Source organism: Drosophila gunungcola, unplaced genomic scaffold (assembly GCF_025200985.1).
Source record: "Drosophila gunungcola strain Sukarami unplaced genomic scaffold, Dgunungcola_SK_2 000026F, whole genome shotgun sequence".
Taxonomy (NCBI): domain Eukaryota; kingdom Metazoa; phylum Arthropoda; class Insecta; order Diptera; family Drosophilidae; genus Drosophila; species Drosophila gunungcola.
In genome coordinates, this window is record NW_026453205.1 from 791,501 (window position 1) to 807,809 (window position 16,309).

The window sequence follows — 16,309 nt, forward strand, 5'->3', positions numbered from 1 at the left end:
GTGAAAACAGAACCAACTACCCGAGGTAGACGTGTTTCCGATCGCTCCGCCGAGTGAACGGGAACAAATACGAAGATTTAAATAAATTAAACTAAATAACAATGCCTGCGGGTACGTTATTGAAAAGTGCCAACAGCAAGCCAGTGAGTCAAAGTCGTGTACAACAACAACAACAGCAAGACGCGCGTCGACTGTCTTCGCTTCAACTGTCTTCGTCTTCGAAAAATAATGCATACTTAATATTTGTCTCATCGGAGACAGTAAATAACACAACAACAAGTGCAATGTCGCCGCCCGCTACTGAGAGAGCATTGTCTCTTTCGCCAGCACTATTTACCAACTCAAGCTGCGCTGCTCCAACTCAGTCATCAGCACAAGCTGATGTAGTCGGTGCGTCTATAGGTGGAAGGGGGGAACCACCTATAGACGCACCGACTACATCAGCTTGTGCGCTCACTAATACGGTGCCCTCAATAACAACTGACTACAACAACAACAACTTCAACATCGACCAACGTGTGGCCGATTTTGGAATCGCGAGCAATACTAGCTTCTGCTGCAAAGCTTTCACAATCTACGCTTGTACAGTCTGGGATCGATCGGTATGTACAAATAAAAAGAAAACTTATTCCGCAAAAAGCTAGAGAAACAAATTTGCCTAAACTTACGAAAACTTCAAACAACACCACTACGGCAACTTCTGCAAACAAATTTGCCATACTTGGCGAGTTCGAAAAAGATGACGGTCAGCCACCCAAGCCAATAAAATTATTAAGCCACCACCTATTTATATTAGAGATCAAAATTGTTCAGATCTTATCAATAAACTCAAGCAGAAAATTGGGCAAAATAACTTTAATGTTACTATTTTAAAAAGAGGTAATATATCTGAAACCAAGCTCCAGATCACCAATGAAGCCAACTACCGCTCTGTAACAAACTTTCTGGACAGTGAGCGTGTTTATTATTACACCTACCAACTCAAAAGTAGCAAAGGACTTCAAGTTGTAATGAAGGGTATCGAGTCAACCGTCCCGGTAGCAGATATAGCTGAAGGACATAAAGAAAATGGTTTTGACGTTAAAAACGTAATGAACATAACCAACAGGGCAACAATTCCTCAGCCAATCTTCAAGATTGAACTCAAACCAGAAGCGACTACTCTGAAGAAAAACGCAGTGCACCCCAACTACAAACTGCAATACCTACTCCATCGAAGAATAACCGTAGAGGAGCCGCATAAACGAAACGGCCCGGTACAGTGTACAAACTGCCAGGAGTTTGGGCACACAAAAAGTTCTTGCACCCTGCGACCAGTCTGTGTTGCCTGTGGCGACCTGCACTGTATAGAAGCTTGCACGGGTAACAAAGAAGACCCAGCACTGAGAAAATGTACGAACTGTGGTGGAAACCACACTGCTAATTACAGGGAGGAGCTCGGAACTCTCCTCACCAGCGTGGAGGCCGTGCTCAAAACCAGGCCCCTCGGAGTTCTAAGCAGCGACCCGAACGACGGCGACCCGGTCATCTGCTGATAGCCCCACCATCAGCGGCGCTCCCGGACCAGATCAGCCTGACCTGCTTACGACGATGGCGAGGTGTCTCGTCTCCCAAGCACAGGTTTTGGCAGCGATGGTCTCGGGAGTACATCTCCAGCCTCCAGCAGCGGTCCAAGTGGCACCAGGGGAGCCCAACATCGTCGTTGGAGCGCTCTCGTCGTCGCCGAAGACAACCTTCCGCCTCAGCAGTGGAGGATAGGCCGTGTGGTAGCGATGCACGCCGACGCCGATAGCAAGGTTCGCGTGGCGGACGTCAGGACGCAGGAGGGGGAGTATCGGGCTGGGCTGAAGGACGTCGTCCCTTCAGAGGGGCGGTGTTTGCGCACTTGGCGCGATTATTTAAATTGAAGTCATTAGTTGTAAGGCGACAGCAGGAGCCAATAAAGCTTTCGTCCGCTCGCTCTTGCGAATTCGCCCCGTCTCTCGCCAGGTTCTAAGAGAAATTGTTGGACCATTAAATTTAGTGATCATTTGAACTCCATCGAAACCACTCCCATTCGTCGTCGCATTTTCGCTAACTTCACACATGTTATTATCGCATATAAATCAGTCGAATCCTAATGCAGTCATACAAGTTTCGCGTTCGTTAATACAAACTAGTATTAAATTTTAAGGCATGAAGGTAGTTCATATAAATGCACAGAGAACAACAAGAAAGAACCCTATATTCGAGTTCCCCGAGTATTAGATTTCCGTTACACAGCCAACAAACTTCAACTTAAGTATTTCCCCTGCAAAACAATTTGACGTGGCGCCATCTGTCGAACTGCATAACTAACATTAGAAGCTAAGAGCGTGCAGCACCCCCACCTCCCCGCTCACAGTTTTGTAATTCTCTCTCTCTCTCTATTTTTCTCACTCCCATCCACTAGCAGCGGCAGAACAGAGGCGGCAGAGAACTTCATAGCCCCATAACTCCTAAAATAATAATCGTCTACCGACAGACATGACCGAAACGCACTCACAACAACAACCCCAACCTTCTAATATGTCTCAGGATGACAGTATATACTTTTCTGATTTGTGGGCGTAAGAGTGGGCGCGGCTCCGTTTTGAAAAAAACTTTCACTGCACTATCGGAATCTGCATGCCAAGTCCCAAATCTCTAGCTTTTATATAGACGGAAAGATAGACAGACGGCCAGACGGACAGACAGACGGACATAGCTAGATCGACTCGGCTATTGATCCTGATCAAGAATATATAAATTAATAGAATAATAAGGTCAAGTGAATAAGCGGATTGCCGTCGGCAAACGGCGGCTTTTCTTGTCTTCTTGGTGGGAGCGTACGACAGGTCCACTGATACTTGCTGGCTGCTTACTGCTGGATGCTGACTGCTGGCTGCTGGCCGGCTGGCCGAAAAGTTCCCTATGATGAATTAGGAAGTTCATGTTGGAAGGTTGACTGCCTTTACTTAACTCCTGGCGTAGGGACCCAGACAGTTATTCAATAATAAGGTTTTATTGACAGATGGTCGGAACTAAGTTTACACGAGCAGTGGATCTTTATTCTTTGAATGTCAAATCAGAACTGAACTTAAAGCTAACAGAAATGAAACTCATAGCGGCTACTCCAGTGGGTAGTGCTTGCCGGCTATGCACGGGCTTCCGGCCAAACGCTGTGTCAGCAATTTGGACGGAGCGAGCTGTCGGACGATCGGTCATTGCCGTCGCCCGGTTAACTTAGTTAACTACTCCTCTTTCAAATTTAAGGTCGCCCTCGCCCGACCCTATTTGGGAAATCACCTCCCTTAGTTGGGCCGTGGATCTCTGGGCTTGAGTGACTCGCCGATAAGTGAGATAGATAAACGCGCAGCAAATCGCTCCCGCAATTAGCAGTTTTTGTTGTGAGCGATGTACAATGATATCCTCCTCGAATTTCTTAATATGCTCCAGGTTACGCTCACTCAAGCGGTGAAGGTATGGAAGGCAAAAATGTCGTGTTCCAAGGTGATGTTCAGGGAGGGCGAGCTAACTACTCCTGGTGCCCTATTCTGGGCCGTGTCATGATTGACGTACCGGGTCCCGTTAGCCGTGGCACTCTCAATGAAGGTGATGAGGTGAGTTCTCCGTATGTGGACGTAAGTGCAATGTCCGCACTCACACGAGCCGCGCGATCGTTAATGATGATGATTCCATCATACACGTAGGTGATGGGATGCAAATCGCTGTGTGGAGTTCCTGGGCGCATGATCTTCTCAGCGCCAGTTGCCAAAATGTGGCTCCAGGTGACACTTAGCAGTTTTTTCTTTCCGCTGCAATCCTATGACCTTGTCCTCAAGTCTGAGTATTGTGTCGTTGTGTGACAAGGGAAAACGGTGGTTTTGACGCAGGCTGACTTAATTTAAGGAAATTTAATGATGAAATGCAAAATGTCAACAGAATGTAATATTTTAACGGACGCAATTTAATGGGGGTTTCTGTGGGCTCCTCGATCCACACACTTTCCAGGTCTGCATGATCTAATATGCTAGGGCTAACGGCATTGATTTTAGCAAGAGCTATTGCTAGCAATAAATATTGCAGCTCCCTTGCAATCATCCTATTCCGAGACGATAACATTGGGATTCTTTAGCCGACCTCATAATTTGATTGACAGTGTTGGAGATACTATTGTTTTGTTCTTGTATTTTGTTGCTAATATTTATCTGTCTATTGTTTGCATTGAAAAGTTGGAATTCGTTAAGTTTGATTTTTTCAAGGTAATCCGCGTCTGGAGTTCCGGCCACTACTTTTAAAGCCGCTCCCAAGGCGTCTAAACTTCTAGCTACCCTAAGGTGGATGATCAATGATTCGAGCAGGCCACGCAGGAGAGCGACATCTACGCTCAAAAGCTTCTGCATCTGTGACTGGGGAAACATGTTAATCGTGCCACCAGTCTCTTCCACCACTCGCCTATACTCTGAGAGATTCGCTGAGTGTCTCACGAATGCGAATTAAAATTCGTCTATCAATGATGGGAATGTACTTGGCCTGCGAGTAGTCTGTGACGTGTGCCGATGTTAGGATCAAAATGAATAGCAGAGGAATGGAAGTGAGCAGGTTAATTTTGGATTTATTGTAGTGTTTTATAAAATTTGGGTAGCCCACCACCATGTCCGCTTCCACAGTTTTCTCCTCGCTTAACGGTGAGAACTTGTTGCCTAGTCTCCTCTTGGATTTCACTAATTTCAAATCGAGCGTTGTGAAGTTCCTGGCACTGCCTAAACTCCCTAGTATCATAGAGATATTTGGCATGGGATAGCGATCAGCTATTGTCCTCTCGTTCAATTTGCGAAAGTCCAATACCAGCCGCATTATACGGTTGCCCGCTTCGTCAGTGCCCTTATTATGTACTACTCATCGCAAATGAAGCTGCGAATACGGATGTACCTATCGTGGTCCGACTACACCTCTTGTGCCAAAGCAAGTGCTGATGGCATGTCCTTCGGCTTTGCCGAGAAGAGGACTGTGAGATTGCGTTTTAATCCCTAAATAAATACTCGGCGGGCATCATTCCGGAATTTGTCGCATAAGACCTATGCCGCCGAAGCGTCGTACGACATAGTAGGCTTATTTCTGAGGAGGGTGAGCTTTTTCTCAACATCATCGTATTACTGCAGAAGGGGGAGATTTCCCAGCCTAAGGGTGCCCAACTCCTGCTCACGCATGAAAATTCAACACAGTGCTAAACGAGGACATCACGGCATCGGCAGGGCCTCTAATTTTACTCCTAATAATAACAACCGCCTGATAATGGCGAGAGCTATTAACATGATGCCTAAATATGCGGTATGCCGCTTTTGCCGCCCCCGTGAACTCGAGCAGACACTTGACCGCACCCAGCGCTTGTATGGAGCCGCGGCCATAAATATTTCCCGTTGAGATATCGTTGTGAAATTTTCCTCAAAAATTTAAAAAAAATATGAGAATATAGAATAAAAAAAATGGCTACATCGAAAGACTCTATCCTATAGCTCACATAGCACCTTAGTATGGCTTATATGGCGATGGTGCGCAAAGATACTTCCAATGAAGTTACAGTGCTAAAATTTTATTTTTAGAGTGATATTGAACAATTAAACTCTTGACACTCACCTTGTATGCTTGTATTTAGTCCAAAAGGCAATAATTTTTTTGCAAATGTAACTAATGCAGCTCTTAAGTGTTATCATGTCAACTGCGTATCCCTTGTTCTTAATGCTCTCTTCTACCAAAGTAATTACTCTTCGAGTTTTATCGGCATTTTTGCTCTCTTCTGTGCACCAAAGATCAAAGATGTACATGCGTGAAAATTCGCAGTTACAAGAAGCGCCTATAGAAAATGATAATAAATAAAATGAAATAAATGAGCGAAAAAAAGAATATCCAAAATTGTCTACAAACACAAATGACGAACACAAAAGAAACATCACACAAGCACAGGAAGAGCAGCAGACTGCGTCGCAAATTTGACCCTGAAAACAGTAAGACAGCATAAGTTTATTAATGAATACACACAATTTAGAAAGTATAAGCAGCTACACTTAACGTTTTTATTACCTTCAAACATTGACAAATACACTGATAACACTCCTAAAGGGGGGATCGGGGGGTAACGTATCTAAAAGTCTATTTAAACATGAAAATGACGTTCACATAATACATAACAAAAAAAGAATTAATAATCAAAACATACACAAAAAATAACAAATCAAACAGATTAATTTCAAAAAAAAAACTTAGTAAAGTAAATACCTGAAACTTTAAAGTTCATTTTAAATAAACTAATTCGGACCTCTCTTGCGAACGTTTGACCACATTAAAGTGCAACTTTGTTTTGACGAAATGCTAAAGTAACGCCGTTGCGCTGCAAAATTGAACAAGTTTTAACGCTTTGCGTTCTATTTTTAGAAAGTCCCGTTAGATTTCCAGAAAAATCCGGTTTGCCATTAAGAAGCTTGGTCATTTTTGAGACAATTTGTATACTTATCGATAACTTTTGGTACTGTTAGCAGTATATTGGAAGCTGTATAGATCAAGTGGATATAAGATGTGACTATTTAATAATTTAATAATAATAACACTTATGTTCCATTCCGATGTTCCAATAATGTAGAATAAGTAGTAAGGACTATGTGAAGATCAGAATAGGGTAACACTTGAATTGAGAGAGACAATTGGAAGCAGACGTGAAAAAGCTAAGCTGAACAGAAATTAAATAAAATAAAAACTCAAGAATTGAAATAAATAATATAAACCTGCGTCAACAACTTCAGAAGTGGGATAGTCCCATTAATACATTCGCCTACATAGCCATACCTGAGAGCACACATTTTTTCCGCTTTTATAATTACGTCGCCATTCTGAAATGGACAAGACACAAATTGGTGAGTGGCTACAAGCCAACGAAATCGAGTTCCCTGCAAGTGCAACTTTAAGGCAATTGCGCAAGCTTGCTTTGGATGCTGGATACCAAGAAGTGGCTGAAATCCCAGAAAGCATATTGGAGGAGGAGAACTCCAAAATGGAAGTATTAAGCCAAGGAGCCGCTACCGAAGGCATCCAGACATTGGAAGAAGAAGAAGCACTGCTTGACGCCGCCATAAGGGTTGCTGAGAAGAAGAAAATATGGGCCGGATTGATGAAAAACGTCGACAAAACGACAGATGACCTCCAAATGGTGAAGCACCTCGTGAGCCCGTTCTCTGCCACTGAAAATGAGGAAGCCCTTAAGTGGATTTTGAATTTTGAGAGAGTCTGCAGAGATATCAACACATGTACAAATTTTCAACTGCGCTGCGTACGAATGTTGATGAAATCGGGTACAGATGCCGACTTGTTTGTGAGTGTTGATCGATCGAACACTTACGACGAATTTAAGACAAATTTCATAAAAACATTCGGTCGTGGAAGCTCAACTGCTGATATTGTATTGCTACTTAAGGAAACCATGTTTAACCCCGCGAAGAACACCGTTATGGGATACATACTTCTAATGGAGGAAATTGTTATGCGTGCAAATATTGACGAAAAATTGACAGTGCAGTTCGTCATTGATGGTTTTCGCGATCGTTCAGCCAATATCGCTATATTGTACACAGCAACAACAATCGCACAATTGAAGGAATTGGCTTGGAAGAATGGCAATCTAAGGAAGAAGTCACACAATTTTCCTCAGCGCATGGAAAATACTGGAGGAGATCGGAAAACAGTCCGGTGCTACAATTGCTCTGCTTATGGGCACTACGCTTCGTCGTGCACTGCGCCGAAACGCGAGAAGGGATCTTGTTTCCGTTGTGGATCCCTCCAACATATGCTAAAGGATTGTCAGCAGAAGCCAGCAAGTGATCCGAGAGTGGTGGGAGCAGCCAACAACCAGCCGATACGAGATGACGAAGAGGAGCCTAATATGTTTATTCCGATTTTTAACCAGGTAGGAGTATATTTTTACACTGATTGCCAACATAAGCCTAACGTAACTCTTCTGTCTGCCATGTTCGATACGGGAAGCGCCATTAATTTAATTCAGCACTCTGCGATTCCTTATAAAAACTTTAGCCGACGAATTACTATGGAGTTAATGGATTTAAAATTAAAACATTCGGAAAAATTTTTGTCAGGCTCGTTTTTCAAAACATAGAAGAAGAAATTTCATTTTTTGTTGTACCCAATAATTATGTTTCAACTAATGTTCTGTTAGGCCGTAAGTTTTTTGAGAAATTTGGAATAAAATTGATTTCTAAGGATAAGGTAAAAGAAATTGTAGAAGTGAATTTATTTAAGGATAGTGAACCATTGAAAACAGTGAGTATTGAACCAATAAATAGACTTCAGAATAGTGAAACATATAGAGACAGTGACCATTTAGAAAGCAGTAGAGATTTTGAAGAGTTGTGTATAGAAAATGAAATAGTTAGTGACGACAGCATTCCGTATATATATAGTATTGATGTATTTCAGGATGATGAAAGTTTTGACATTGACCCGAAGTTAAGTGATGAAGATCGAAGCGAACTCAGTGAAATAATAAGATTGAATTACTTATGTTTATCTAACATCCCAGCGATCCAACATAGTTATGAAATGAGGCAAAGACTTAAGTCTGAAGAACCGGTACGCACTTTACCAAGAAGACTTTCGTATCAGGAGAAGAAAGAAGTAGATTCAAAAATTGATGAGTTATTGAAAAAAGGATTCAAAAGAGAAAGCAATTCACCCTATAGTTCCGCTATCGTTCTTGTTAAGAAAAAATCTGGAGAAAAGCGTATGTGTGTAGATTATAGACAACTTAATAAGATAACCGTTCGAGACGGATACCCCCTTCCCCTCATAGATGACTGCTTAGAGAGATTAGAAGGAAATAAGTATTTTACATTGTTAGATTTGAAAAATGGGTACCATCAAGTGAAAGTAGCAGAAAGTTCCGTGCAGTATACAGCATTTGTAACACCTTCCGGTCAATATGAATATACAAGAATATGAGATTTATTAACTTTATTCTGCAACCTTTGATTCGCGAAGGAAATGTAGTAGTTTATATAGACGATATTGCTATAGGCTCGAAAACATTGAACGAACATTTTAAGATTGTAGGAAGAGTATTACGAATTTTAGCAGAGTACCGATTGGAAATTAAAATAAATAAGTGCCAGTTCGCTTACAAAAGCATTGAATTTTTAGGGTATACACTGAGTGAAAAAGGAATAAGTCCGAATTATGAGCACACATCAACTATTAAACATCTTCCGATACCAAAAGATCGCCACGGTATGCAGAAATGTTTAGGACTATTTTCTTACTTTAGGAGGTTTATTCCGGCATACTCAAAAATAGCAAAGCCATTGCAAGAGCTCACAAAAGCAGGTGTTAAGTATGAACTTAGTGAGGATTGTATAATAACTTTTGAATATCTTCGTGACAAATTAATTTCATCTCCCATATTATCCTTGTACAACCCAAATCGAGAGACTGAATTGCATTGCGACGCAAGTAGCGAGGGATTTGGAGGAATTTTGTTGCAAAAGCAGGATGATAATAAGTTTCACCCAATAGCCTATTTTTCACAAAGAGCAACAAAACTAGAAGCTAGATATGAAAGCTTTAAATTGGAAACATTAGCTGTAGTTTATTCATTACGAAAATTCAGAATATATTTAGAAGGAATTCCGTTTAACATAGTAACAGATTGTAATGCAGTAGTTTTGTGCCTAGGGAAAAGACGCCTTAACTCGAGCATTGCCAGATGGGCTTTAGAATTGGCTAATTACAATTATACCCTTAAGCATCGTAGTGGAAAATATATGACTCATGTTGATTCATTAAGTAGATACCCTTCAGTCTTAAATGAGAGTTTTGAATATGAACCAGTAGTGAATATCCAAAATAGTGACAACAAAGATCAAATAGTTTCAGTAATTGACAGTGACGACATCAACCTTCAGCTTCAGATAACGCAAAATAGAGATAGTATTATAGTGAAATTGAAAGAACAATTAGAACAAGGAAGTGTGAAGAACTTTATATTAAGCGATGGAATTGTTTATAGATTAGGTGAGAATGATATTGAATTGCTATATGTACCAGCTGAAATGGAATCCCATATAATTAGGAGGGTTCATGAAAATTTATGTCATTTAGGTTCCGAGAAGTGCTTAAAAGAAATAATGAGACACTATTGGTTTCCGAACATGAAAGCTAAAATAGATGCATTTATTGGAAATTACTTAAAGTGTATCATGTTTACGGTACCCACACATGCGAATAATCGAACACTTCATAATATACCTAAGCGACCAATTCCGTTTGATACATTACACATAGACCATTTTGGACCTTTACCTTCAGTTATATCGAAAAAGAAACATTAGCTAGTAATTATTGATGGATTTACCAAATTTGTTAAGTTGTATCCAGTGAATTCAACGAGTACAAAAGAAGTCAACACGTGTTTTTCGAAATATTTTCAATACTATAGTCGACCACGTAGAGTTGTAAGTGATAGAGGAACATGTTTTACGGTCATTAGAATTTGCCAAATTTTTATTAGAAATTAATATCGAACACGTTAAGGTAGCAACTGCGTCACCTCAAGCGAACGGACAGGTGGAGAGAGTAAATAGGACAATAAAAGCGATGCTGGCCAAGATAACTTAACCAATTAAGCATGAAGACTGGAGCAAACTTTTAGATAGGGCCGAATATGCCATTAATAATTCAATGCATTCAACTACAAAGGAATTACCCTCAGTATTATTATTTGGAGTTCAGCAGAGAGGTTGCAATATTGACGCATTAACAGAATACTTAGATGATAGAAATGATATACCACAGAGTGATTTAGAAAATGTGCGTAAGAATTCTTCAGATAAAATAGAACAGTGCCAGAAAAGGAGCAAAGAATATTTTCAGAAAAATCATAAAGACCATATAGAATTTGAGGAAGGCGATTTTGTTGTAATGCGAAACATTGACACCACAATTGGTACAAACAAAAAGTTTGTACCAAAGTACAAAGGACCATATATCGTTAAAAAGATATTGCCAATCGATAGATATGTCATAAGTGATATTGAAAATTGTCAAATTAGTCAAATTCCCTATGAAGGAATTGTAGAAGCATGTCGGATACGAAAATGGGCAGATTGGCGTAATCAGTGTGAAATTAACTCCTAATATAAGCTAAATTAATTTAATTATATATCATAACTAGTCAAAATTATTACTAACTAAAACATATAATATTAAGAAAAACTTTTATAATATTAGAAACCCACGATCGAGGACGATCTAATTGTCAGGATGGACGAGCTGTTAGCAGTATATTGGAAGCTGTATAGATCAAGTGGATATAAGATGTGACTATTTAATAATTTAATAATAATAACACTTATGTTCCATTCCGATGTTCCAATAATGTAGAATAAGTAGTAAGGACTATGTGAAGATCAGAATAGGGTAACACTTGAATTGAGAGAAACAATTGGAAGCAGACGTGAAAAAGCTAAGCTGAACAGAAATTAAATAAAATAAAAACTCAAGAATTGAAATAAATTAATATAAACCTGCGTCAACAGTACTGTCAATTTTTTTTTAATTTTTGCCTATGGGCGCAACCACAGGATCCTGGTCGGGCAAGTTCACGTGTTGCGTCTCCGAGGTCTGTTTTCTCTACGCAATACGAACGCTTACCATACCGGAGAAAAGCGCGGGAAACTACCGCCGGCCTTTTCTACTCACGTCCAGGTTAGGGACAGCTAATAAAATTTAGTGAACTTCGGGGAGTGCTTTTTCGGGTTGGCCAGGTTGCCGCATTGCGTTTTCGAGGTCTGTTTTCTCTACGCAACGCGGACACCAAAGCTACCCACGTGCTACTCCAGGTTGGGGAAGTTCTCGTGTTGCGTCTCCGAGGTCTGCTTTTTCTACGCAATACGAACGCTTATCAGACCGGGGAAAAAACGCGGGAAACTACCGCCGGTCTTTTCTACTCACGTCCAGGTTAGGGACAGGCTAGTAAAATTTAGTGAATTTCACCGAAAGGCTTTTTCGGGCCAGTGAGGCTTCTGAGTTGCGTCTCCGAGGTTTGTTTTCTCTACACACGGAAGCCAAAGCTGCCCGCGTGCCGAATCACGTTGGACAAGCTCCCATATTTACGTTTTCCGAGGTTTACTCTGCGCAATCCGAACACTTGCCGGACGCGTCCTCCCCTGCGCTCCGCGCAGGGCCCAGTCAAAATCCCCGCAAGTGAAATCTACGCCGGTCCCGTTTTCGTGAGGCGTTTCCGAGGTCTGTTTTCTCTACGCAACACGGACGGCGAGGCCGGTCACGTGATCCCGATAACAAAATCCCGGCGGCAACTCCCAGTCCCGTTTTCGTCTCCTGTGTTTCTACAAATTTAACTGTAGAGGACTCTGGCCGGACTGAAGCCTATCCCAGCCTATGAAAAACACCTTACAAACGTTAAATGACAAGATATTTGCACCAACTTAGTTTTATTTTGTTTATAAATGTCTCTATATTTTATTTATTTTATTTTTGTTTCCCTCGCGAACTCGATAATTGCCCACTGTTCTAAAATGGACCGGGCGTAATAAGCTCGTGCTTGGTTTCGTTGTTTGTACCGTTTGTAGTGCGTCAACGTTCAACCTTATATGAAGGGCACAACTCAGAAGCGCTACAATCAGATGGCAATATCTGTCAATACTTGACAGAGATCAAAACAAAACAGTGTGACCAGACGAGGGAAAGGTGCGAAAATCAAGATGCCTTCTTACTGTAGAAGATTACTATTGCTTAATTTACCTACTCACGTAAATCGTAGAATCATGCTTTGAATTTTTTATATGCACAAAATTGTGCATAACTCCATAGAATTAATAAGCCTTTTAACTTTTAATGTGCCTTTTAAACCAACCCGCAACAACCATCATCTTAACTTGCCAAGATGTACCTAAAATGTTGGCCTGGATGAACGCTTTCATGTTCTTTGTAATAATTATAATAACCTATATAAGTCGAAAACGTTTGAAAAAATGTATAAACGCGAGGTTTTGCGATTCGCGATGTTAATTCGCATATCGTAAACTAAAGTTTTAGTTAATTAATTAATTAATATCAATAAATGAGTAAGAACGTGGATCAGCGCAATCAACGCAAAAAACAACAAGACGAAGCCCGTGAAAAAATTCAGAGAGAGCAAGACAAACGTCGTCTCTCTTTGGCCCGTATGCTTATGGAGTGAGCAATGCAAAACTCCAACCGAGCTTCAGCCACCTAGTGCAACAACAACAGCAACTGCTACGTCAACTACAACGGTCTCTGTTGCCAACAATGCAATAACGACTCAACTCTCTTCTTCTGCAGAGGGTAAAGCAACAACACAACCGAGGGCAAAAATCGGGTCAAACGGCAAAAACAAAGCTACGGTAGAAAAAATTACAATTCCGCAAGTGGGTTCGGCCATGCAGACAGGCATGGATCGCTATATTAATATTTCCAAACGCAAGCTAATCCCCCCCAAAAAAATCTGACGGCAATATGCCCAAAAAAAACCGTACCAACAAAGGCCCTGAAAATCTCGGGCCATTAAATGAAAGTAGATTTTCCATTCTGGAACAGAGTACGAAGAATTAGCCCCAAAGAAACTTAAGCCCCCACCTATCTTTATTCGGGAGAAGATCTCCAACGTCCTAGTCAATAAAATAGTTGAGCTTGTCGGGAAGGATAACTTTCATGTTATTCCGCTTATGAAAGGGAATATAAGCGAAACCAAACTTCAATCCAAAACCTAAGATGATTTCCGAGCAGTGTCGAAGTACCTAAACGATGCCAAAAAGAATTAATACACGTACCAGCTGAAAAGTTACAAGGGCTTACAAGTTGTCCTCAAGGGAAAATAACCCGATGTGACCCCCTCTGAAATTATAGAGGCTTTAAAAGAAAACGGTTTTTGCGCCAAAAATGTTATAAACATTATGAACAAAAACAAGAAGCCGCAACCACTTTTCAAGGTCGAGCTGGAGCCAGACAGCAGAACATTGAAAAAAAAACGAAGTGCACCCGATCTACAAGTTGCAGTACCTTCTGCGCCGTAGGATCACAGCAGAAGAGCCGCACAAACGGTACGGGCCAGTGCAATGCACAAACTGCCATGGCTCCGAACCCTGCCCTGCCAACAAGGGAGACTCTCTCACTAAAAAGTGTGTAAACTGCCAAGGAAACCACACAGCAAACTACATGGGCTGTCCAGTCTACAAGGAGATTAAAAGTCGGATGCAAAGAGCGACAACGGCACGCCAGAACATTTACATGAAATCCCAAACGACACCCGAAGTTTTCTTCGCCAAAGCAGCCAGGTCATCATTTAGGCCCTTCGATTACCACCAACAGCATTTCCTACGCCAGTGCTCTAAGATCAGGCACAGCTCACATAGATCCGAAAACTGATGACATACAGCAGGCCATGGGACAGCCACAAAGTAACATGGAAACTATGATGATAACTTTGCAACAAAATATGATGGAATTTATGTCCTTCATGAAAACCACCATGCAAACTCTAATGCAAAACCAAAATATCTTGTTACAAATGCTTGCAGCTCAGCAGTCCAAATAAATTATGCCTAGCCTCCGAATAACTCTGTGGAACGCCAACGGTGTTTCACGGCATATACCTGAAATAACTCAATTTCTGAACGAAAGTCACATCGACGTTGTGTTGCTGGCAGAAACGCATCTCACCAGCAAATATAACTTTCAAATACGAGGATACACGGCACCGATCATCCAGATGGTAAAGCACATGGCGGAACCGGCAACATTAATAAGAGACCGTATCAAACACCACTTTCACCAACGGTTTGCAAAAAATTATCTGCAAGCTATATCGATAAAATTACAGTTGGGCACCAGCAACCTTGCCATTGCCGCTGTCTACTGCCCAGCCCGCTTTACAGTCTCCGAAGACCAATTCATGGACTTCTACAATTCACTTGGAGAGCGATTCATAGCAGCAGGATGATTACAACGCCAAGCACACACACTGGGGATCCCGCCTTGTGACCCCCAAAGGAAGGCAACTATATAATGCACTCATCAAAACATGCAACAAACTGGACTACGTTTCACCAGGCAGTCCTACATACTGGCCAAAAGATCCTAGAAATCTACCTGATTTAATTGATTTTGCTGTGACAAAAATATTTCTCGCAATCTAATATCTGCAAAATCGCTTTTGGATCTATCATCGGACCACTCACCAGTGCTAATAACTCTCCTTCAAAGCCCGAAACTAATCGAGCACCCTTGCAGGCTGACGTCGCATCGAACCAACTGGCTGAAGTTCAAAAAGTACGTAAGTTCCCACATCGAACTAACTCCACAGCTCAACTTCAAGGAGAACATCGACTGCTATGCCAATGCACTGGAGTCTGTACTCGTCGCAGTCTCTACACCGCAAGGGAGGGATGGGCACACACACCAACACAAAACTAAACTTGAAATCGAACAGCTTTTTTTGGAGAAAAGACGTTTGAGGCGTGCTTGGCAAACCAGCAGATCGCCATCCTCAAAGCATAGCCTTAAGGAAGCTGGTCGCAGACTTACCAGGGCTCTAAGGCACGAAGAAGAAAAAGCACAACGCCAGTACATTAAGAAACTTTCACCCACCAGCACCAAGCATCCCCTGTGGAGGGCCCACCCAAATCTAAGTGCGACGGCCGAAACAGTAATTCCCATAAGAGACTCTTCAGGCAGCTGGGACAGAAGCGACAAAGACAGAACCTGTACATTTGCTTTACACCTTCGAAATGTTTTTCAGCCAAACCCTGCAAATAATTCATTCACACTACCGTCGCCGTCACTTCGAGGTGGAACTGAGACGGCGCCAATTCTGTTCCAAACAAACGAAGTTGCAAAAGTCATCAGCGAGCAATTAAAAACAAAAAAAGCCCCAGGCGGTGATCTAATAACTCCTAAGTTGCTAATTGTGCAGTTAAGGTAATTTGTAAACTCTTAAACGGGATTACACGACTTGGCTACTTCCCAAAAAATGGAAAAAGTCGGTAATCATAATGATCCCAAAACCAGAAAAAGATCACACAATACCAGCCTCATATAGAGAGATAAGTTTACTCTCGTGTCTGTCAAAACTGCTCGAAAAATGCCTTTTGACGCGCATAATCCCATATCTGAAAGAGCACAACATTATTCCGGCACATCAATTTGGCTTTCGAGAAAGCCATGGAACAATAGAGCAAGTTAACAGATTAACAACAGAAATACGAACTGCATT

At 41.5% G+C, this 16,309-nt stretch overlaps 1 protein-coding gene and 1 long non-coding RNA gene across 2 annotated transcripts; both read right to left on the bottom strand.

The window, feature by feature from the left end:
- Positions 1-4,455: 4,455 nt before the first annotated feature.
- Positions 4,456-4,857, bottom strand: LOC128263913 (uncharacterized). Its single transcript, XM_052999191.1, has one exon. The coding sequence runs from the start codon at positions 4,855-4,857 to the stop codon at positions 4,456-4,458; it is 402 nt and encodes a 133-aa protein (XP_052855151.1).
- A 790-nt stretch (positions 4,858-5,647) lies between these two features.
- LOC128263910 (uncharacterized) lies at positions 5,648-6,420 on the bottom strand. The gene is made up of 3 exons (XR_008268566.1): positions 6,277-6,420; positions 5,939-5,996; positions 5,648-5,854 (listed from the first exon to the last, which is right to left on the bottom strand). It is a non-coding gene; the product is annotated as an uncharacterized LOC128263910 (long non-coding RNA).
- Positions 6,421-16,309: the final 9,889 nt, after the last annotated feature.

Bases quoted from the DNA above. Each gene is read 5' to 3' on its own strand.
- LOC128263913 (XM_052999191.1), bottom strand. From the start codon at position 4,857: ATGCGGCTGGTATTGGACTTTCGCAAATTGAACGAGAGGACAATAGCT.